General features: G+C 34.7%; 2 protein-coding genes across 2 annotated transcripts; both read right to left on the reverse strand.

Annotated features, from left to right (window-relative positions):
* Nucleotides 1-14175: 14175 nt before the first annotated feature.
* On the reverse strand, nucleotides 14176-18282 carry LOTGIDRAFT_234314 (hypothetical protein; the record flags this gene model as incomplete). The annotated part of the gene is made up of 7 exons (XM_009061593.1): nucleotides 14176-14849; nucleotides 15176-15319; nucleotides 15785-15939; nucleotides 16395-16431; nucleotides 16747-16932; nucleotides 17364-17588; nucleotides 18262-18282. The coding sequence occupies 7 exons, from the start codon at nucleotides 18280-18282 to the stop codon at nucleotides 14562-14564; spliced, it is 1056 nt and encodes a 351-aa protein (XP_009059841.1). The 3' UTR covers nucleotides 14176-14561.
* Nucleotides 18283-19796: 1514 nt separating this feature from the next.
* LOTGIDRAFT_165075 (hypothetical protein) lies at nucleotides 19797-20885 on the reverse strand (the record flags this gene model as incomplete). Its single annotated transcript, XM_009061594.1, has 1 exon — nucleotides 19797-20885. One exon carries the CDS (start codon nucleotides 20883-20885, stop codon nucleotides 19797-19799), a length of 1089 nt encoding a protein of 362 aa, XP_009059842.1.
* Between the last annotated feature and the right edge of the window lie 3093 nt (nucleotides 20886-23978).

The raw sequence follows: 23978 nt of genomic DNA on the forward strand, positions 1-23978 counted from the left end.
TCAGATATGATGCAAAGTTTTCAAACAACGCCCATTTTCTTCACCTTTTCTTGTTTGCTACAAAAAAGGTTCATATCCATTCTAAATGAAAACAGCTTAAAGGGATTGTAAAGCAGTTTTCTTGATTTTGTATGTGTACCGGGGACACTGATAGTATCAATTTGCAACTTGCCAATCTTCAGCCGGACGTCTGTGATTCCTGTGATTCCTGCAATTCCACTAAAAATGAGTGTTTAATCGCGATGAGCCTTGTATGATTCAAATTTATTATGACGTCATTAAGCACTGACATTAAGTTTTAGTGGAATTGCAGGAACCACAGACCTCTGACTGGAAATTGGAATAGTGCAAATTGATACTACCAATGTCTCATAAACAAAATGTAGAAAACCTCTTTACAATCGCTTTAAGCACACAACAATAAAGCTCGAAAACAACATTTGCATGCATTTGTCAGAGAGGTCCTTATGTCCTCTATTTGAATGCAATTGTTATATTCAAAGGTGCAGGTACACCTATAAAGATTATTGACCCGGTTCAGATACGTGTACACCCACTGTGCATTATAGTTGGTAGTGGTAGAATTAGAAACTTGCATGAATATCTGCTGAGGACATAAGAAATAAAAGACAACAGGTAAGGTTAGTACAAAGGGGTTGAGTGGTGCTCGTGCCCAGAGTCGACTTTGGGACGGGAGGCATCCCAGAGCAACTTGATTGTAATTGATGGTATTTGAGAGAAATGGGCGGTTCTATCGCTTGAGTTAGTCGATCTGAGCTATGGAAACACCAGAGTTTCTACCAGTCGTAACCAGTTCTTATAGTTTTGCGAAATGGGCGTTTGTTCAAGTTGACTTCGACGGATCCAATGAGATTTCTACCAGTCGAACTTCGATCTTTTTGGCAATGGCTTCCAGGTATCTTTCAGAGTGTTCACATGGCTAGTATGCCATTTAGTATAGAAGATAGAGATTTCAAAGCTAATTATATCAGCTGGTTAAGTGAATAATTAAGCGGCTATATCTCTTTAAATTTATTTAATTACCGCGACTAGACAGTTTAACGTCGAGGTACGATATTGATAAAATCAAGGACAATAACTCTGTTTTCAATCACGGGTTAAAAGGGTATTATATCATTACAGGGTTTTATTCCTCATTAATAACTGATCTTTCAATTATCGTGACGAACTGACCCTGGGGCTTCGAGTAGACCTAACGTAACTTACACGAAACATCCCTCTAGGCTATGCTCTTAATTCAATTAAGAGGCGAAATGACCCTAATGAAGACAATCGATGAACTGTTAGATAGGGCTGTTGATATGACAGAAAGCTGTGAAAATCTGTGTGTAGATGATAAATAGGGAGGGAAACAAGTAGTTTGATTAATTGGCTGCTTCTTGTTTGATTTAAGGCATAGAATTAGCTGAAATTACCTAGGGATTTTTGGTAAACACTTAAGATCAAATGGATAATGTTCATACCACTATCTGCTTTTGGCTCTTTTTTTTAAATAAACCTTGATTTTCTTTATTTTGAAAAAATGAAATGAAATGATCTTCTTAATTGAAATAGACTTACAAACAATCTTATTAAAATTAGATTATAATTACGTTTCTTTGTTATGATACATGCATCTCTATTGTAATCTAACCAGTTTTCTACCACAGTCCCATTCTTAAGACGTTATTCATAACCAATCAAAGCGTGATAAAATTGACGAACCGGGGATAGCTCTACTTTCGATTTGACTTAAAACCCACTTGATCTAGGACGAAACTTGCATAACAAGGTCTAAGATAATCATTGATACTCAGCCCTAAAAGAGATACGACACATCGAATTATAACCTTGTACTAAAACTCACAAAGTTATTGAACTCTAATTTGAAGAGAAAAATTTTGCACATAAATACGGAAACGTTTTTCGCCTGTTTGCACTCTAATGCCCTTCATGGCATCATACCACAAACAAGTTGTCAAAGCCTTGACAGTTAGTTGCCGTGACCGATCCTGGATACCTTTGCAATGTTAAATCCCATTGATTCATTTGTAAAACAGACGTCTATAGACGTTTTTGATGTTTTGCCTTTTCATGATTCACGACAGTTATTGATAAATTATATTTAGTGAGGGCCAATCGTTTAACCCTTTTAGAGCAAAGAATAAAAAAAACCTGCTATATAAAGTAAAGTGAAATACTCGCTCAAAATATCACTTTCTCTCATTCAGCCACCTGTCCTCATCTTCACATTGTCAAGCTATTACAAACTGCGTCTAATACCTTGACTGCAATATCCACTTTTTTGTATCACGGAAGTTTGTAACTACAGCAATTTGATTGGGTTGTACCGTAATAAATATAGCCAATAAGAACACTCGACAGAAACACTATAAACAATTTAGCTTCAAATGTAATCGGGGGCTATAATTGGATGTACAATCCAATTAAATCGCGTCATTTACAAACCTCCGCGATTTAAAAAAAAGTGGCTATTGCATCAAGGTATAAGACGCAGTCCGTAATAGCTTGATAATGTGAAGATGATCTTTCCTTTTCCATTCATTTCGTCCCCTTGACCTCGATCAATAAGAAATCTTTTCAGTAAGCAAGAAAATTCAAAATCACGATCGAGCTTTACGTGATCAGTTCACTAAATGACTTTGATACATTATGCATGTATTATAGATTATTTATATTTAAATATCAAGGTATACACTCATCTGTACATTTGGGAGAATCAAACCCGCTCTACCCCAAAATCCATTTCATTTACATACTTCAAGTCATGGCAAAATTTTTCTCATTGCACACTCCTTGGCATGGCCACTCTATGTTAACTCGTAAAACGAGTAAGACGTAAAACTCTCTATGCAGTCATGGCAAAATTTCCCTCATTGCACACTCCTTGACGTGCCCACTCTATGTTAATTCAATCAGGTGCATAAAATAATTAAAATAAAAAAAATAAAACTCTATATTTTACATCAAGCCATGGCAACATTTTCCTCATTGCAAACTGTATGGTGTTGCAGCTCTGTATGAGCTCAATGGGTTGCATATTAGTAAGACGTAAAACTCCATTTCATCAAGTCATATATGAATAAATCAAAACCTAGTCCTACCTTACATTCTAGCTATCTGTCAGTCTAATGGAGACAAATTAAAATTCAACTTAGTATTAATGATCACTGCAAATATATTAGGATACGAAAAAATTTAAAAATGACCAAAAATATTAAATATATTTTGTCGTAAAAACCACCTCAAAATTTTTTTCATGGTCAACTTTTTAGTTTATGTTTGTGACAAGAAAACGACCGTTTCACAGCAGGCAAGTCCTCGCCATTTCTTGTCGTTTCGATTATTTTTACAATTCGTATTTTAAACGTCACGTTGAATAGCAAATTATTTCAAATTATGACAATATTTTTCGTGGAAGGGTACATGTTAATGTGGGGTGTTTCTAGGGGAAATATATAAGTTGCTACTTGCTAGGATATTGTGACTACGTGTTACTAGATATGTTTACTTGTATTGGAAAGATATGTATTGCAAGGTATGAGTAAGTAGGAAAACTTATGTGTTGCTGAGTATGTATACTTGTTGCTAAGAATAACTTTACGTTGCTAGGCATATGTACCGCTTGCTGTAGAGAGTTGCGTTGCTAGGCACGCGTACTGGTTGCTGTAGAGAGTTGCGTTGCTAGGCACATGTACGTTTTGCTGTGGGGATTGTGTTGCTAGGTATTTGTACTTGTTGCTATGGAGTTATATGTGTTGCTAGGTATTTGTACTTGTTGCTATGGAGTTATATGTGTTGCTAGGTATTTGTACTTGTTGCTATGGAGTTATAGGTGTTGCTAGGTATTTGTACTTGTTGCTATTGAGTTATAGGTGTTGCTAGGTATTTATACATGTTGCTATGAAGTTATAGGTGTTGTTAGGTATTTATACTTGTTGCTATGGAGTTATAGGTGTTGTTAGGTATTTGTACTTGATGCTATGGAGTAATAAGTGTTACTAGGTATTTGTACTTGTTTCTATCGAGTTATAGGTGTTGCTAGGTATTTGTACTTGTTGCTATGGAGTTATAAGTGTTGCTAGGTGTTTGTATTTGTTTCTATGGAGAGCTGGGTGTTACTAAGGATTTGTACTTCCTGCTCTGGAGAGTTATGTTAACGTGTTGTTAGAGAGAGTTATGTGTTGCTAGGCAATTGTGTTGCTAGGCTATGGTGTTGCTATGGTGAAATAGGTGTTACTATGTACTTATGTTAAGGAAACCTGAACATCGTTATATATGTACTGATTGTTATCTTAAAACAAAGTCATAGACATAGGAATGAATGCAGGAGTTGACAAACCCAGTACGAGAGTTTCATCAAGTTAGACCTATAATAGACAGAAGTCCCTTTAAATATGATATGTAACACTTAGTGTGGTGATTGTTTATGAGTTACCCAACAGGTTGAACAGACCGTGAAATATTAACTTCAATACCATTCATTTCAGTGGATAGCTAGACGATAACACCAAGCTGACTCATATAGATTTAGAAAACTTCGTACTTATACATTGACTGAAAGTTCTTAATAGCTTGACATTGTGAAGATGATTTTTGACAGATTGGCAGACCCACAGAGTAGGGTAGTCTTTGCTACCGTAGATTCGAATCAGAGGTCCCGATGAAGATTTAAGCTCTAAGTCCTAAGAAGTCTCACGAAACACAAGTCTTTTGAATAATGCATCGCATATAATGCAAATACTAAATGTTTACGATATATCGAGTCTTCTCAACAGCCTGTTCGAAGTCCCATTACAGATTTTAAGCCGAAGTTTAAAAAATCTCACGAACAAGTGTCGTAACGAGTTGTTTTGAATAATGCATCGTTTATGTAACGATCCGAACAGCAAAACGAAACCCGAAATTTTGGCGAAACATTAGTCGCAGCTAATGAACTTTTAATAAGTACATGTATGTCAAGTCTTACGAAACATATGTCGTAGCGCGTTGCTCTAAATATAATGCATGATTTATCGAATATATTAAAAGCATACGAATATATCAACTAAAGTATAACTTACTATCACCAATAAACACTAGAAATCCGATACAAATTCCACCAAATTATATAGTTAGCTATTAGTTACTAACAAAACACTATCAAATTTGAAAACTCGGCAAGTGTTTTGATCGATTTTATTCACATGCTGTTGAAGTACACCAAATTATTTACATTTCAATCCAGATTTTAAACCAGGCTTTAAATTGTACAGTACAATTGTACTCTAAAGATAGGGAGATTTGCCTCAAAACCACATGAAGGCTTACCCTTTCCCCTCCCCTCAAATGGGATACAAAAACGATGACGTTAAAGTTTCTGCAATCTGTGACGTCTTGCCAGGATCTCCCATATAACCTGTAGACAACGAACATTAATAATGGTATATTGTTTTGATATTGATACTGTGACGTCACGGCAGGATTTCTCATGTAACCTACCACTTCAAGTAATTAAATTGGTATTCTTTACAGACAATGGACAAAAATAAAGGTATGTATTTAAAATAATGTCGTTAATTTGTTCTACTCTATGCACACAAGGAGATTTTGTGTTTAAATTACAAGAAATACACCATCTGCTGTAATAATAACATAATCTAACAAACCATCAAGTGTGACCTTGACCTTTATTTGTATTACTTTGAATAAAGTGAACATATTGTCCATTCAAAAAATTGTTCTCTCAATTCAATTTGTTATTTCTCTGAAACAATAGTCCAGATATAATTTACAAATACAAAAGGCTATTTGAGAAATGAAATGGAGGTTAATCCTTTTGTCAAGAACAATTTCCAACTATCGACGGATCTTCAGCGTCCACAGCCTATAACAAGTATGGCGCTGTATCTGGTTCAAAATAGGATCCAAATCAGATTGTATAAATTCTGATAACCACATGGTAATTTGGTAAAAATGATTTATCTTATAAAATTGAAGTAATTTTACGTATAATATCTCCTAATTTACTTTTTTCAATGTTAATCTTTCTAGAACATAATGTAAACCGTAGACTTTGTAGAACACAGAACGCGGGTGGTAATCTTTGGAACTTCACCACTGGATCGTTTCAGTTGGATGTAATCTTTGGAAATTCAACACTGGATCGTTTCAGCTGGATGTAATCTTTGGAACTTCAACACTGGATCGTTTCAGCTGGATGTAATCTTTGGAACTTCAACACTGGATCGTTTCACCTGGATGTAATCTTTGGAACTTCAACACCGGATCGTTTCAGCTGGATGTAATCTTTGGAACTTCAACACCGGATCGCTTCAGGTGAATGTAATCTTGGGAACTTCAACACTGGATCGTTTCAGCTGGATGTAATCTTTGGAACTTCAACACTGAATCGTTTCAGTTGGATGTAATCTTTGGAACTTCAACACTGGATCGTTTCAGCTGGATGTAATCTTTGGAACTTCAACACTGGATCGCTTTAGCTGGATGTAATCTTTGGAACTTCAACACTGGATCGTTTCAGCTGGATGTCATCTTTGGAACTTCACCACTGGATCGTTTCAGTAGGATTGTAATCTTTGGAACTTCAACACTGGATCGTTTCAGTTGGATGCAATCTATGGAACTTCAACACTGGATCGTTTCAGTTGGATTGTAATCTTTGGAACTTCAACACTGGATCGTTTCAGTTGGATGTAATCTTTGGAACTTCACCACTGGATCGTTTCAGTTGGATGTAATCTTTGGAACTTCACCACTGGATCGTTTCAGCTGGATGTAATCTTTGGAACTTCAACACTGGATCGTTTCAGTTGGATTGTAATCTTTGGAACTTCACCACTGGATCGTTTCAGTTGGATTGTACTCTTTGGAACTTCACCACTGGATCGTTTCAGTTGGATTGTACTCTTTGGAACTTCACCACTGGATCGTTTCAGTTGGATGTAATCTTTGGAACTTCAACACTGGATCGTTTCAGTTGGATGTAATCTTTGGATCGTCTTTTGGTACCTTGAATATTACGAATATTAGATCACGTGACATTTTCTGCGTATCATTATCATTCGTGTTACTAATAAAAAATAAACTATTTTGAACCAGATACAGCAGCATACATAAGAATCTCAGTTTATTGAGACAAACAAGGCTGTTATCAATAACTCGATAAATTGCGAAACAGGACAAAGTAGCACAGGTAGCGCTATTTCGCTATTTTTTTAGAGACGAATTCTGCTATTCGCTGTGTGTCATTGAAAATTTGAGGGCACTACTTCACATCAAGGGATGTATAAAAGCGAACTCATTGATTCAACACATATATTCATATATTTTAGAAAATGTAGTAAAAATTTTTTTTTTTATTTCCAATGAAGTATAACCCATTTTACGATCTAGACTAAAAATATAAAAATTAGAATTTCAAGGATGTTGATGAGGTCACAGGAGTGAAATATAAAATGAAATTTTGACGTGTATAACAAGAAGTGAAATTTTTATAGTTATAATCATCATATTACTGTCAGTTTTAATAAATAATATTAACAGTACGAAAATAAATAAAAATATATTACAGTAGTGTTGAAATACCAATAAACCATTCAACTAAGCCTGTGAACATCTAGGACAAAAGTTTTGAATATTTTACTCTGAAATTCCGAAGTATTTTACTGCAAGAATATTTTAAACTATTTTACTGCAAAGGTTTTGGGTATTTTACTGCAAAAGTTTAAGGTATTTTACTGCAAAAGTTTAAGGTATTTTACTGTGAAAGTTTTATGTTTTTTACTGTAAAAGTTATAGGGCCATATGCAGCGCTCGTACTTTACCTAAACCTTTACTAAAGTATTTTACTGCAAAAGACTTAGATATTTTACAACACGAAAATAAATAACAACAATTTTTCAAAATAGTGTCCAAATACGAGTTAACTATTCAATTTAGAGTGTCAAAGAGGAAGGTTTTGAAAAGTCTACTACAAAGATTTTACTGTATTTTCATGTATTTAACAGCAAAATAATTCCAAAACATTTTACTGTGAGAGTTCCAAGTATTTAAATGCAAAGGCTTTAAGTAATTTAATGCAAAGGTTTTAAGTATTTTACTGTAAAGGTTTTAAGTATTTTACTGCAAAGGTTTTAAGTAATTTAATGCAAACGTTTTAAGTAATTTAATGCAAAGGTTTTAAGTAATTTACTCCAAACGTTTTAAGTAATTTGCAAATGTTTTAAGTAATTCACTGCAAGGTTTTAAGTATTTTACTGCAAAGGTTTTAAGTAATTTAATGCAAATGTTTTAAGTAATTTAATGCAATAGTTTTTTGAAGCATTTTACTGCAAGAGTTTGGAGTATCGTCCTAACAACGTCTGAAATACATCAAGGTCTGCAAAAGTCTAAAAGTATCTTACTGCAAAAGTTTTGATTATTATATTTTGAATATTTCACAGACTTTCAGAAATATTATTTTATAAATAGTTCTTAAGTCTTTTACTACAAAAGTCCGGTGTAGTTTACCTAAAACATTTTAAAACAGTTTACTGCAAAAGATATACGTAATTAACAGTAAAAATATTTTACTGAAAGAGTCGTAGTATTTGACTGAAAACTCTGTAGTATTTAATGGCAATCCACAAAATAAAATACCATAACAATCATCATTTCAACGTACCAAGGACGAAAAAAAAAGAATTATGCAAGAGCGAAAATGTCCACGTAAAAATTGAGTCAAAGTGTCGATCAATAACAATAAATGGCGTCAATCGAACGTTATAGGAAAAAACAATGCGGGTTCTCTTTTCTAACAAGAATGTTTGGCAATAAAAACACTAGTAGGAGATAAATCACTACCAAATCTCATCTGTCAGATTTGTCTCTTAAATTGACTGCATTTCAATCATCCATTTTCACCATTTTGACAAGCTTTAGCCTGATTATTTCATTTAAAAACAATTCAAGTCAGGGACATAGTGACTGTCTTCTTTATTCTATTTTAATAGTTTAAAAAATGCTCAGGGCCAAAAGAGGTTTACTTTTAACTTAATTTATGACTTTTCACGGCGAAATTAAAAAAATGAATCTTATGAAATATGTAAACTTTTTTTTTATAGTATAAAATATGTAATGTTTATTTCGCAATGTATTTCCTTGTATTTGAAGAATATGATATTGTCAAACAAAAATAGTCCTTGGGTTTGACAATCTTTTTCTACAAAGCTAACATTTTTTCGCTGGTAACAAGGCCCATGTGCACTAAAACCACGATGGTGGAGTTCATGATTGCAACATTCAAGATGCACAGGAACAAAAAATCCATATATATCTACAGTGCGTAAGAAGCGAAGAAGTTGAAATGGAATTTCATTCGGATTTCAGTTGAATTGGAAATGAATTCAGCTGCGTTTATTTACAATGATCATAATTTCGCATTGAATTAATGTTGCTCTTCTTCACGAGTCCCAATCTAATTCAAATTAGATTACAATTTGATTGGTTGAAAATACTACCTTTAGGACAGACTTTTGGTAGAAATATATTTAGATTTCGAGGTAGACTAAAATATTAGAAAATGTTACGAAAAAGATACGAAATTTTAATGTAATATCCGATGCTGAAAAGTAGGACATAGAATTCTGTTTGTACAGTCCACAGTAATTTGACAATAAGGAAATGTTATTATATAAATAAAATATTTTCACCAACGAGAAGAAGATGGATGACCGGAAACTGGTTCTTGACGACTGGCAACGTGTTTTATAGTAATTTTACCATCACTATACAGTAATAATACAAACATAAAAATCAGAAACATAAAAAAAGCCAGGACAGTGAAGACAGCACATTATTCATCCCCGAAATGGCCTACAATTGATGACGTGCGAATATTTTGGAAGGGATAGTTTGGTGTATACGTCTACGTGCAAACTTTCACAGCTCTCGGAATGCAATAAAATGAAGAGAATGCACAGTGATGAATGATGTAGTGGATTTTCTGAATATGCATTAGGATTATTTAGTCGATATAACTTGAAATAGTGTAATATCGTATGACAAATATGGAATTTATAAGATTTACTCCGAACATGAAATCTAACTTTTATCTAATCACTGTCGTTTTTTTGGAATGCAACTTCTGGCTTAGAACTCAAAGCTTATAAGACAAATCTTGTGCAATACTTTTTCCACCGTTGAAAAGATATATCAATTAAAGTATGAAAAAAATCTTATGGAGAAAATGTATGCTAAGAAAAGTTCAACTGAACAGCATAATATAAGCTTGGATCGATAAAAAATAATTCTGGTTAATGAACATATAAAGTTGACTATTTTCAAAACATATAATTCATAAAAATGATATGTCAGAGATATGTATATAAACGTCTGATAAAAATATTCACAACAAAAGTATCTTAAAAAATTCAACTGTTTCAATCAAGGTTAAACCGACATAAATTTTGACAGTTATTTGATTGTGGTGTGTAGCAAGGAGACGTTATGTCCCCTTGTTTTTTATCGTTAGTCACAAATGACATTGAAAAAATATAATTTATTTTGAAAACATACCCCAGAATTATGAAAAAAATTCATACATTAAATGTTTCCAAAATTTTGTTTTTGATTGTGGTGTGTAGCAAGGAGATGTTATGTACCCTTGATTTTTATCGTTAGTCACAAATGACAATGACAAACTAAGTTATGTTGAAAAATATACCCAAGGAGACGCTATTTGCCTATGTTTATTACTATAAGTCTTAATTGACCACAAAAACGTTTTGTTTAAAAACATGCCTCATAAAAGATGAACTGCATAATATCAATTGCTCTCTGCACTTGTTTAAAATATTTAAAACCCCCTCTTAGCAAGTACTTTAACAACACGCACCCTTCGTTCCAAATTAAAAAAAATTGCAAAAGTGAGAAATTCAAATTTGATTTTAGTTTTGGGGAATATAAGTCACATTAGTTCGTATGTGAAAATGGGTCATAAAAATATAAATAAATCCTGTAAAAATCCATGAGGTATTTATGGCAAAGGGCATTATATTTGACAGTTTCAGTCAAGTCTTATTTCTTATTTTAGATCCAATTTGATTCACTTTCAACACTGATGAGATTTTTGAAGCTATTTAATCACAAGACGTCTTATTTTGATAAGTTGTTTGCAGTACATGTCAGGAACGGAGGGCTTATTCTGACTCAAGCTGACAATATCATAAGCGTGGGTGTTGTCAAATGCCTTCAGCTTTGCCTAATGACATCTTGTACGTGATCTTAGATTTGTCGTGCCTCATGCCTTGATTTTCAATTTCATCAGTGATTCAAAATGGAGAAACTGAAAATGGCAAAAAAAAAACAGAACCGATGAGTTGCAGTGACTCAGCTGCCATAAAAACTGGTTGAACCAAGTCCACAGGCCCTCACACCCAAGGGGGCCCCCACCCCAGAAAAAAAAATACAGTGACTCAACTACCACAGGAAGTGGTTGAACCAAGTCCACGGGCCCCTAAAGAGTTCCCAACTGCCACAAAAAATACAGGAAAGCATATGATAAAAAAAGAACACACTGAAGTCCGCGGCCCCCACTTATTTAGTTGAGCCACTGATGTGTGGGGAGGGGACGGATGATTTAGGTGAAGTTGCTTCAAAATATGCGCGATTAAAATACTTGCAGACAATTTGCGTTATTTGTGAGAGTTTATGAGAATAACAAAAGATGAAATAAATAATCAGCTACTTTTAGATCAGACTCAAAAAAATCAAAAACGCCTTATGAATCTCCTTGAGTGAGAAATATTTTTTATTTCATGGGAAAAGAAATTAAATTATTATCGTTGTCATTAATTTATTGTGTGTGGTTTTTATATCGTAATTAATATTAACTTATACACTCTGAAGGACATACACTCTGACCCTTGACCTTCTCGTGCAAAAAGGGACAAAATACACCTTCTGCATCAGTCATAACCTTCTGTGCAGTAAAAACATGTTAGCTTTTTATCTTACCTGGTCAAACCTTGGTCTTGTCACTGTTTTCAGTCAACCGTAGTTGATGTGTCTAACGCAGAAATATAAGATAAATACACATAGTATTTCATAGTTATAATAGAATTGTGTAGTTTTTTTGTTTCAGTGACTATTCTATTATAGATATGCATCACACACATCTGTTGTTACGGTTTTGTTGTCTCTACATTGACCAATGTAATGCCCACGTATGGGCACAAGTCGACCTTGGAACTATGAAATCTGAGAGTACGGTATTCAGCGACTAGTGGCATATTTGAGAAATTTGAGCAACGCTCATTTCAAGGATCACTCCCAACTGGTGGAGAATTAGCAACAAGGAGAATCTGATTTATTACTGGATTTGTTCGATTTGAGGGCACCAAAAGCAGGAGAACCAGTGGCGGAGCCAGGTTGACGTCAGGGGGAGAGGGGGGGGGAGGGGGTGAGAGGGTTCCCCGAAGTTTTAACCTAGTTATGAGAGTCGTGCCCGAAAAACTTGCAAGAGAGGGGGGGTGGCTTTGACTCTGCCACTGAGGAGGCACTGGCGTAGGTCACAAATTTTAGAGACCGCTTCGATTTCTTTTTCACTTTCAAAAACACTGGGTTTTTTCGGGAAAAAGAACATCAACGGTACTTGATGGTAGTGGAATATTGTGTGGCAAATATATCTGTGGGCAAATATAATCCACACGCACCTTCAAAAATTGTCGTACAGTTCTAAGTTTTAACTCTTCAAGACGCGATTTCCATATCAGAATGGTCTGTCACTCCCTTATTGAATATAATATATGTCGTAACATTCGGCAACTCTGTGTCGTTTCATATAGACCAAGCGGAACTTTCATGGTGGCGCGTTTGATATATATTAATATATTAATTCAATATGTAAATATCAAAGTGGGGGTGGCAGTGTGAGTCAATTTACAGATATATTTTGAAATACTTATATCATAGTCGTCATGGATATATCACTATGATTTTTAGAATTTAACAAAAATCGGACTGTTTTTGTTGTGATATAATGATATAACCAAAATAATTGTATATCATAAAGAGTTTGTTCTCCAATTCATTAATTTAAAAAATATAAAATGGCTTCGAAATATCAACAAAAAAATCATATATTTCTGAGCACTTGGAGATTGTATTTAGTTACAATTCCTCTTTTGGTGAAGCTGATACACAATACCAAATCCACCCCCCCCCCCCCCCCCACCCCCATCGCATTAAATTGATTATGGATACCACAACTTACCCTCTCAGCTAGAAAGCCCTTTGTTCCGGAGGTCAAATTGAAAAACAGTTATTAGCCTACCAAAGTTTTATATACACCGTAGGCTAAAGTGGGTATTTAAAGCGCCTAACCCATTCTGACTCTAATCCGACACAATGAGATTAAAGGATAACAACATGTATTAATGATAATAATATACTTAGGCACATTCCGGAAGTGGGCTCTACGCAGGCCTGGTAGTAACAGGTGTGAAAGTCTAAACAAATTGATGGTTATTTTAACAGTTTCGATCAATATTATCAACGTTTCACCTTGAAAGACACACAAGATATATGTTAATTATAGTATAGATTGAAATAATTAATTCATTCCTATTGTGTCGAACGGATTTGACATTGTACGACCATTTAAGCTTTGTAAATATAATGCATGCGTGCTCGGATGAAAGTCCTAAAAGGGACAGATCTGCGATTTGGGGGTTGATTTGGGTCTTGAAGATATGTAAATAGTCTTTCAGAAGTACTAGAAATGTATGTCAATGTCATAATTCCCTCGCTTAATACCTTCAAAAAAATTCCCCAAACTAGGATTTTTACGGCGGAGTCTCAAGAAAAGACTGTTTAACTTTCAAACGCGGATAACTCTGGACGCACATGGATTTGAAGGCTCAAATTTCGACGGTGAGCTGTGAACACGATTACTGATTAGCCTAGCTAAAACATTCCCATATCTCACGTGCGTTTGGTCAAATGAATGGCGAATCTGTTCCTTTGACTAATATGCATTGGAATAATTGATTCATTTACAACGTGTCAAACTGATTTGACACACTACGAGGCATTGTCGGTCATATAACTTCTTATGCATCTAGTGATTGGAGCTCAGATGAAAGCAAGTACGCAAGGTAAGAATCTATTGTTGCTTTCATATTCCATTTATTACAAGAATTTAAAAATATACTAGCTCACAATAGTCTTGCAGCATTTGCAAGGGGGGTATACTATTAGAGACAAATTCCAGCATCTTCTGTGCACTTACAATAACAAAAATTTCACAAAACAAAAAAATTAATAACACAACAACAAATCATTTTACAAAAATATAAAATTAATACTACAAAAAAAACAATATTTTATAAAAATATTCAACCACAACACAAAGCATTGAGAACTCCTCAATTCAATCATTTTTTTTAACCACAATTTGTAAATAACAATATACATAACACAACAAATATTCAATACAAGGATTGAAATCTGATTGGATATATTTACATCCAATCTAAAACTCTGTTACTTTCAAATATTCAACTACATGGATTGAAATCTGATTGGAAATTTTTACAACCAATCAAAGAGTCTGTTACTTTCACTGCAAATAACTTTCCAGTTGACATACAAAAACATAGTTTATATGCTTGTTCTGATTGGCTGAACTGTATGGACGCATCTGATTGACTGGAACTGTTATCTGTTGAGCTATTTGATTGGCTGATGGTAGAATTGAGCTGAACTTGGTCGTATTTGGAAGATGAAATTGGTAATTGCTTGCTCATGTAGAAATGTTTCATGGGTTCAAAGTTCACAGAGCCAGCCTGTAAAGAAAAACAATAGAAACCAAGCTGGTTCAACAAAGACCTTGCTTTCTGAAGATTTATGGCACCATTATCTTCAATGCCAATTTTTCATGAATTGCTGGAACCACAGAAGCTAAAAGTGTCTCTGATACACACACAGAATTGCAAATCAGAATGGTGTAAATAGAAGCGAAAGTGTCTCTGATACACATACGATGGGCAAAAATGGATGGTTGGAAGATGACAAAGTTAACATCCACTGGAAGCTTCAAACATAAGACAGTATTGCAGATTAGGCCAGAAAAGCTCATTGGAATCCCTTTAATACTCAGTCTATTACTTACAGTAGAATTCAGCTTGATGTTCTGATTGGCTGTCATGGAAACCAAACCTTGTTGGCTGTTAATTGTTACTCCCTCTGATCCTGATATAAGAATTCTGTTATAAGACTCGATGTCTAAATCAGGATATTCTGTTCCGCTTCGAACCTACAAGATACAAAATACATGTAAGGACTGGTCAAATTTCTTCAAAATTTTCTGTATTGGATTGGGAAGACGGCCTACACATGCAGTGTACAATAATGACAAAATACATGTATCAAGAAATGATACTGGTAAGAAGGAAATTTTGCTAGGAAAGCAGCATTAGCCTATTTTTTTGATCAAAATTTAACAAAGCCTCTGTCGATACAGAAAAATTATCAACTCAATCTTATAGTAACTCAAGGGTTCTAATATTGGTCAGTATGTTGAACTTGGATAAATCATCTTTCCCTATTATTTCAGTGGATCCATCGAAGATGTATGACTAAGGACCAGCTGGTAGAAATGATTTTCATGAGCCTTAGTTATTATCCAGGTAAAAACGGTTTAATAAGTTCTTTCTTCATTCAGTGTTCGAAAAAGTTTGCCAAAGAGCGAGATTTCATTTTGAATATTGCTAATACTCACTATGTCAGCCTGGACGCCAGCTGCATGAAGATTTCGACTTTTCTTTAAAGGGTAGGATGACTTCTTGGAAGTAGACATGAACACACGGTCATCTTTCAGACTGGACACTTGAAAATTATCGCTTGTTATTGTGATCTTCTTATCAAACAAAACAACTGAAAAATATATTAGACATATATTAATTAAAGGAGTTATAAAGGGGTTTTAAAACAGTGTATAAGGCACAGTGTTAACATCAATTTGCACCATTCCAATTTACAGTTTGCTGTCCGTGGTTCCTGCAATTTCAATAAAACTAAGCGCTTTATGAAGTCACTAATTGCAAAGTATGATTTATCAAGGCCTTTGCGATTGTGACAGCATAAAACGCTGCATTTTAGTCAGACGTCTCACTGAAAACTGGATTAGTGCAAGATGGAGGAGCTGACATAAACATGAGACAGCCAACAGAAGGTCTGAATGTATCCATTAAAGACCAGAATAGCTCAGGCATTAGACAAGGTGCTCACTGCAGGATAATTTCGTGTTGTCAAAGATTGCTCTTTTAGGAGTAGCCTTGTTTTTTTTATCTCAATAACTTTAAAAAAAAACTATGACAGACCAACCATACCTCTGGTTCCATTATCCCATGGTGCTTGGATCACAACCTGAAAATAAAAGACCAGATTATCAGGGTTTAAAGTTGACAGAGCTCAATTCTAACCATCATTATCACTTTTTAGAATTGAAATTGAACACCTAGTTCCTGGGGGTAATTTTGAAATTTTTTGGGGGTAATGAAGCTTTGTAATCTAGCATTAAAATTTTTTGGAAAAGTATATTTCAAATCGTTCTAATCAGTCAGGCTATATTCTTCAATATGATTGCAAGAAAACCTACGAGAAAATAACAAAAAAAAAAATTCATAGGGGGAAGAGGGGTAGGAAAACAAATTATTTAGTGAATTGTGTCTCTTTACTGACCGAGCCTTCCATGCCAACTATCTTCAGGTTTTTGTCAAATCGACCTCCGACCCCAGCATCAAACATCTTAATCTTGGTAATCTCGGTATCAGCAAACACTCGTAGCAAATCATCTTTTAACAGAAATTCCAGGTCATTAATTCCAAGATGACTGATTCCAAGAAAATATACCAATCCAGCAGTCGCCTTGAAAGATTAGAAGATGAGTCAAGCTAATCAATAGGAAAAAGAAAGGAAAATCCTTTTTTCTAAGAAATCGTCTTCATCTTAGGTCTTTGAGGAAACTACTCAGCAATGATTTTACAAAGGTAAACAAAATTTAGATTCTCAAAGTTCCTGTATATCAGCTGGTTCTTAGGTAAACTGTTTGGCAATGATTTTACAAGGATAACAACTTGGTTTTGTATACCATTATGTCCTTAGCCAAACTCTTGGTTATAATTCTACCCATATTACAGCTGGGTTGACTGTAACGATGAGGAAAGATGACTCGTTAAATACCAGATACCATTTAGAGCTACTGATTCCAAAATTCTCAAATGTTATAAATCAAAGCGAAATGTTAACAATTATATCCCTTCATAAGGGGCAAATAATAAAAAATAGAAGACACTCACCAATGCATTGACTAAAGCCAGAAAAATAAGAGTGAAAACTACACAGTAAAGAAGATATCTCTTCCGTCCCCTGATTCCAGTCTTATGTAGATATTCTTCATTCACTTCTATATATCCAGCTCGGAAATTACAGTTATGTTCACGATTAATCCGGCGTTTCAGCTGAGACTTCTCCCTCATTGATAAGGTGCTCATTGCAGGCATCATTCCACCACTGTGGATCATCTGTCAAATAAAAAATTGGTTAACGTTTATTGCTGGTAAAACATTTGATCTGATCAAAATACAGATCTAGATATATTGTTCATACTGAATTAAGCCTAATAAGGCTACTTGGTTCTGCTACAATGCATGCAAAAACAGATCAGACAGTCATTAAGAAGGCATGCAACCTGTAGGCCTAAACTTAAAACCATTCAATTTGTTTGATGACACAAAGTAACATTCTATGATATAATCACTACAGAGAGTTCGATACATCAGGGTACATTCCAGATACAAATCCACAGTCTCCTGCTGGCAAGACAGCAGTTTACATACACCATAATCATTTTCGTGTCTATTTATTTTGTATGTAAAAGAATGGCAATTTGTCCAGTTCTTCAGCAGCTACTGCAAAATTCACCGTCACGTAGGCCTACCGGTAGTTTTCATAACTGTCCAGGGCACCCACTGGTGAAAAGAGAGTAAATTGGCAAGTTTACAAGCAGTTTACATACACCATAAAAGTCAAAACTTCGGAAGTTTGGGTAATTTTCTGCTGTTTAGTGTAAAAAGCAGTTAGAAAAAATAATTTTGATACAATGTTAGTAAAGAAACTACCTGGTTTGAGACATGCAACGTCTAAATTATAACAATGCAAGTAAATCGTGCTCATAACATTGAAATTCATCAAAACCTGAGATCCGTGGGCAGCCATTTTGACAGATGGATTTCCTATGTCAGGGGAGGCAACTCAAATTAAGTTTCAAAGACGACAAACCACAAATAACTACTGGAATTGTCAACAGAGCCGTATATATACGGCTCTGATTGTCAAGGAGGGGAGGTAATCTTCGAAGAAATAATTAAATACAGACTACAAAGTATTCTACGCATTAAAAGAGCACCTTTATCAGAGTTCATGTCCATATGTTGATTCATTTTAGAAAGCATGTCCTTTATCTAGTAATTCTCCTTAAACGCTAACGAACCTACAAATCAGTTCAATTTCATTATACTCCGAAGGTGTAGGCTAGCTCTTCGAAGAATGAGCTTTTTTACTTCAATTTCTGCTTTACTGCAGTACAGGTGCCATCTTGATATGACGACATTCACCCTTGATCTTCCCATATTCTCAAAGGTTGTACAACCTTGACGTATCAAAACAGTTGGGAGATGGAAGAAATCTATGGGACGGAAATGAATTGACGCTTAAAGTCTTATTTCTGTTTTTCTTCTTTAGATTTGAACCACTGGGGGCGGGCTAAGCAATACAGTTTGAGATTATTTTAATAAAATTGTATTAGCCTCGTATTTCGAATTCTAAGTTTTGCGAGTTTTTACAAGAAAAAATTTATGGTACAGATGGGGCTTGAAGTTTTAGTCTAGGCTGCTTCTTAAAATACTATTTATATGTCTTTTAGAAATCCAGATTTATTTTGAAAGACATCTGTATACGGTAGGCTTATAAAAATCATTATAGTGAAACATAGAGTATGGCAAACAATAAACACATACAAAAGAATATAAATATCAAAGGGATACAATCGTCTATATATTTGCTTCACCAGCGTCAATTTGGACTATCCAGATCACTTATAAGACTTATAAGATATCGGCTTAAACCGCGCTCAAACATTTGTCTTTGAATGTATATAAATGACCGCTTATAGCACAACATAGCTTTATATGAGCTTATACATATGTCTCCAATTGCTCCAAATGCACATGCGCGCTTAAAGCATAATACAAGCTTAAAATATAGCTCTATACATGCACTTACTTAGCTTAGCTTCATATACTCATGATTCATGTCTCTTCATGTATCAAAATATAGCACATAGCATAGCTATACACACCTTTACATAAAATTCCTATGAATAAAAATGCATGTAAATAGCATAGCACGTTTTTTTTTTTACATATGTTTGTTTTTTACATTGTCTCTTTATGTATCAAAATGTACGCGCATAAAGTAGCATGGCACAGTTTTTTTACTGTCGCTTTTTGCATCAAAATTCACGTACAAAGCGTAATACATACTCATACATATATGCTTCTGTTTGCATCAAAATGCACCCGCATAGCTGCACACGTCTATACACACGTTTCTTACGTATAAAAATACACGTTCATAGCATAGTACAGTTTTTAAATTGTTTCTTTATGTATCAAAATGCATGCGCATAGTGTAGCATAGCACAGTATTTACATTGTCTCATAAATAATAGATCATTCTCCATCATTGCCATCACCATCTTCATCATTATCCTCGTCTTTATCTTCATCACTTTCATCGTCATCATCATCATCATCATCATCGTCGTCGCCATCATCATCATCGCCACCATCAGGAGCTGCCGTAATGGCCTCATCATCATCATCATCATCATCATCTTTAGTCATGGGTTCGCCATTGTCTTTGTCGGAGGTGTCGCTTTTCTTTTTAGATTTACTTGAGTGGATGTCGATATCTTGTTGAAGCCACGACACTGATTTGCACGTGCCACGAGATTTAAGGATCATTAACTGTCCATCGTTTTTGAACATCATCCTTTTCTTGTCCTTGAATAAAGGATGGATCCTGAATGGTGCTTCGAGGTTCGTCAGTTCTCCCACAAGCATAATTGTTCTGTCGGATTTTCGTCTGATGACGTACGGTAATTTTCCTTCCTTCATTTTAATTTCAGACGTCACCGTCAAATCGGCTACGGTCGTTTTTTCACGCACCAATAGATTAGCGTCCATCATTTCTCCCGGCTTTACAATAATTTCCGAGTTCACGTCCCAGGCCAGGGTGTCCTCAAATGTCTGCGTCTCCCCTTCGGTGATGGTAAACCTTCCATCTGACCCGGCACTCACAGAACAAATATCACCGGGAACTTTGACCTCCACTTTGACCTCGCCCCCAATCGAATACGTCTCCTGAAACGAAAATGACGTCGACGCTTTCGTCTGACGTTTGCAACTAAATGCAAATTTTTGTGACTTTTTAGTGTCATTTTCATAATGCGACTTTTGCAACGATACTGGTTTCCCTAGAACTTTAGAATGATCTTTAATTCGTCGTTTATCGTTTGTTACCACGTAATCCGTGCCGTCATTTCGAATTTTTTCTCGTGTCGAGTGCTTAATGTCTAAGAATGTCCACTTGATATCCACATCATAAAGTTTTTTGGGCGTAAAGAAGGCTTTCATCTTCCCAACTTCATTAGAGTAGGCTGTAGACCAGATATACTTCTCAATAATTTCTTGTAAATCTATCACACTTTTATCTACTTTCTTGGGATTCAAACGTCTTCGCGCCATTTTATCCGCCATCTTGGATTCTGAAAAAGAGAAAATGGAGTCAAATATAATTGTGCTTTTAAAATGTCGGAGGGGTGAAGGAAAGTTTGTGAATGACATATCTAATTGTTCCAGTACGTTCTATTTGTGTAAAAATCGACTCAAACAACCGGTAGTGACTTATGGCGCTACGTTTGGGCCAACCTGCTATTGAGAGATTTTTAATCAGATATTTGTTATCCCTTGGTTCGCTAAAAAGTGAAAATCTCAATGTTATTCAAAACCTATTGTTCAGACCTTGATATCAAATTATCGTATTTAAGCTGAACGATATAGCGAGAATGTGATCTGATTAAAAAAAAACGATAGGATAGCACTATTTCTCATACAGATAGAATTACAGTCAATCTTAATCTGTGTATTCAGTACGGATTACCTCCCCTTGACATCAAGTATTATATCCGATCGGCCTAAAATAACTCAAATTTTTTCGAGTGAGTCGTTGGTTTAAAAATACTCATAATTATCTGTGTGTTTCATCGGGGCCCTGTGTCTTATAGACTGTACCTTTCAAGATCCGTCGACTGTTGGAATAAAAGAAAGGGTGATGTGGTTGGGCATTTTCGTCCATTGCACACTGCATGGCCCCTATTCATTACCTCATCTGGAGCAATGAGGTTTGACGTAAAACTGGTTAAAATAGATTTTAACTTCGAACAAAACAAGGTAAAAAATAAAAGTGAGAAGTTAAAATATTTTGTTATTGTAAAAATCTATTTATATCGACTAGATAGAAAGTAAGTCCAGATGTTGTCGAAAGGTTTATTTGGCCTGCAGACTGAAATATACATCTATACCGCTAATCTTTAATCAATTATAACGCACGTGTATTCTAAGTTATATGTTAGAAAGTAAAAATAAGTTGCAACAGTTGTGGCGCTTAGAAAAATTGTTTGTATCCCCAATCCATTTCTAACAAATTTTGAAATATCATTTTTTAATACTTGTTTGCCCCGAATATGTGTCAGAAAGTTCTATTTTTCGAAAACATATCTTTGGTGAGGGGGGCGGGGCACTCTCAGACGCTCCATGGGAGGCTTGCGCCTATGGTGATGCAACAGAGCTAATACATTTTGAATTTCAACCTTGACGGTGGTTCCCCCGTCAATTCAGTTTTTCCTATTTTTTTCACCGCAAGTTTCGGGAGGATGGCGTCGCCACTATTTTATAGCTAATTGTGCCACAGAAACAAAAAATTTAATCGCAGACGAACTGTAAGTCATAATTCAATTCTAAAAAGTGGTAAAGATGGCTAAATTTGACCTTTTTTGCCAAATTAACCGAAAATCAATCCAACTTTATCTCTTAAAATAGGTGAAATCGACCGATAACTCCAGAAATCCACACGTGTTGCTCAAAATAAAAGTAAAAATATATCTTCTTATAAGATTTGTCAACCAGAACATAATTTATAGATCACCCTTTTTAATGCCTTCAGTTATTTCTGATTTAATCTGGCGTGATGAGATAGGTACATTATCAGATTTATAGAGTGTTTTGTATATAAAGATACAGTGGATACGACTATTAAATAGCTTTATATTATAAAAAATGTTTCATCTTCTCTTCATCGTATGGTGGTGGTCCTTTTGATTCCTTATTTTTTCTATATAAGATATTAGAATGAAAAAGAGTTTGGTTTCCTGATTTTCTGTTCCTGATTAGACTAATGAAGACCGGTTAACGCCAAGCAGTGTGCAATTAAGCTTTGAAGCAATGAAATGTCGATGTTGAGGATGGTGCATTTTAGAGTTTTAAAAAATTTTTTCTAGGAAAACTAATTTGGAAAAAAATATAAAACAATAAGAGCATTCTGAAACCTGCGTCAATTTAAAACCAGTTGAGTCATTCTGAAACCGCCATGAATCTGAAACCGGTACAAAAGTAAAATAATAAGGAAACGGTGATTCATCGTTTTACTCTTGTATTCTCGTAACCAACATATATAATTGATTTACTTCTATTATTAGTACCTAATTGAAAAATGGAATTTTAATTAACTCATTACCGACATTTGAAAAAAATTCATTAATATTATATCAATACAATCGAAACACACCGAAACCTTTTAACAGAATAAACTTTTATATTCGTGTCGATTCAAACAAAGGTCTCAATATCATCATATTTAAACACAGTTTAAAAGTTGTTAAATACAGGTTGAACTTTAGCCTAGATTAATATTTTTTTTATATATTCGTATAGTAATATCAACCGGAAGTGTAAGTTTCAGTTGATAATATAGCTAAATGTTTGGCCTTATTTCGATATTCTGACAGCAGATATCTGCACTCTAACGAATGTTATGCTCTAGACTTATTCTAACTAACAGTTTACTAACATTAGTTGCATAGGTAGGGTATTCGGTATGTCCTCAAAGACTGGACACGATAGTTGGTTATGCTCTAGACTTAGTCTGACCACAGACAAATTGTTCGAAGCAATTTGCAAGCAAGTTTAACATGATAATTTTGTAAACTCTTATCCCATTCTGGCCATTGAAAACTAACAATCTTGTGCTCTGACCGCAGAATATTGTCATTATACAATGGAATCTGCTAGCTAGCTATATAGTTGGACACGACAGCTATTAGTTTAGTATGCTCTGGTCCATTTCTGACCAAAGACTACTACTATTGCGACAGTCTGCTCGCTAAATGTTGGAAAACGAAAGTCTTGTATGCTCTGGTCCAAAATCTGACTACAGAAAACTACCAGAGCAACATTCTGCTAGCTAAATGTTCCGATTGTTAAATAATGAACATTATAATTATGATGGTTCAGTAATTCTACTTAAATCATTGAGTAAAAACAAAGAACGATGAATATTCACTGTATAGCCTGTATTGTTTTAGCTCGAGGGCTAAATATGAAATGTAGTATAAAACAATAGACGGCTTATCAAAATATATCAATCATATCATTATAATTCATAGATAACAAAAATTCACAAATAATACTAGCGATAAAAAGAAGGCGTGAGTGACCAAAATTGGGGCAAGCTGACCGCAATTTATTTGTAGGCATGCGATCCATTACTAAATGTTAATTTCGAAGGGGAATGAT

The sequence above is a fragment of the Lottia gigantea genome (genome assembly GCF_000327385.1).
Source record: "Lottia gigantea unplaced genomic scaffold LOTGIsca_49, whole genome shotgun sequence".
Lineage (NCBI taxonomy): Eukaryota > Metazoa > Mollusca > Gastropoda > Lottiidae > Lottia > Lottia gigantea.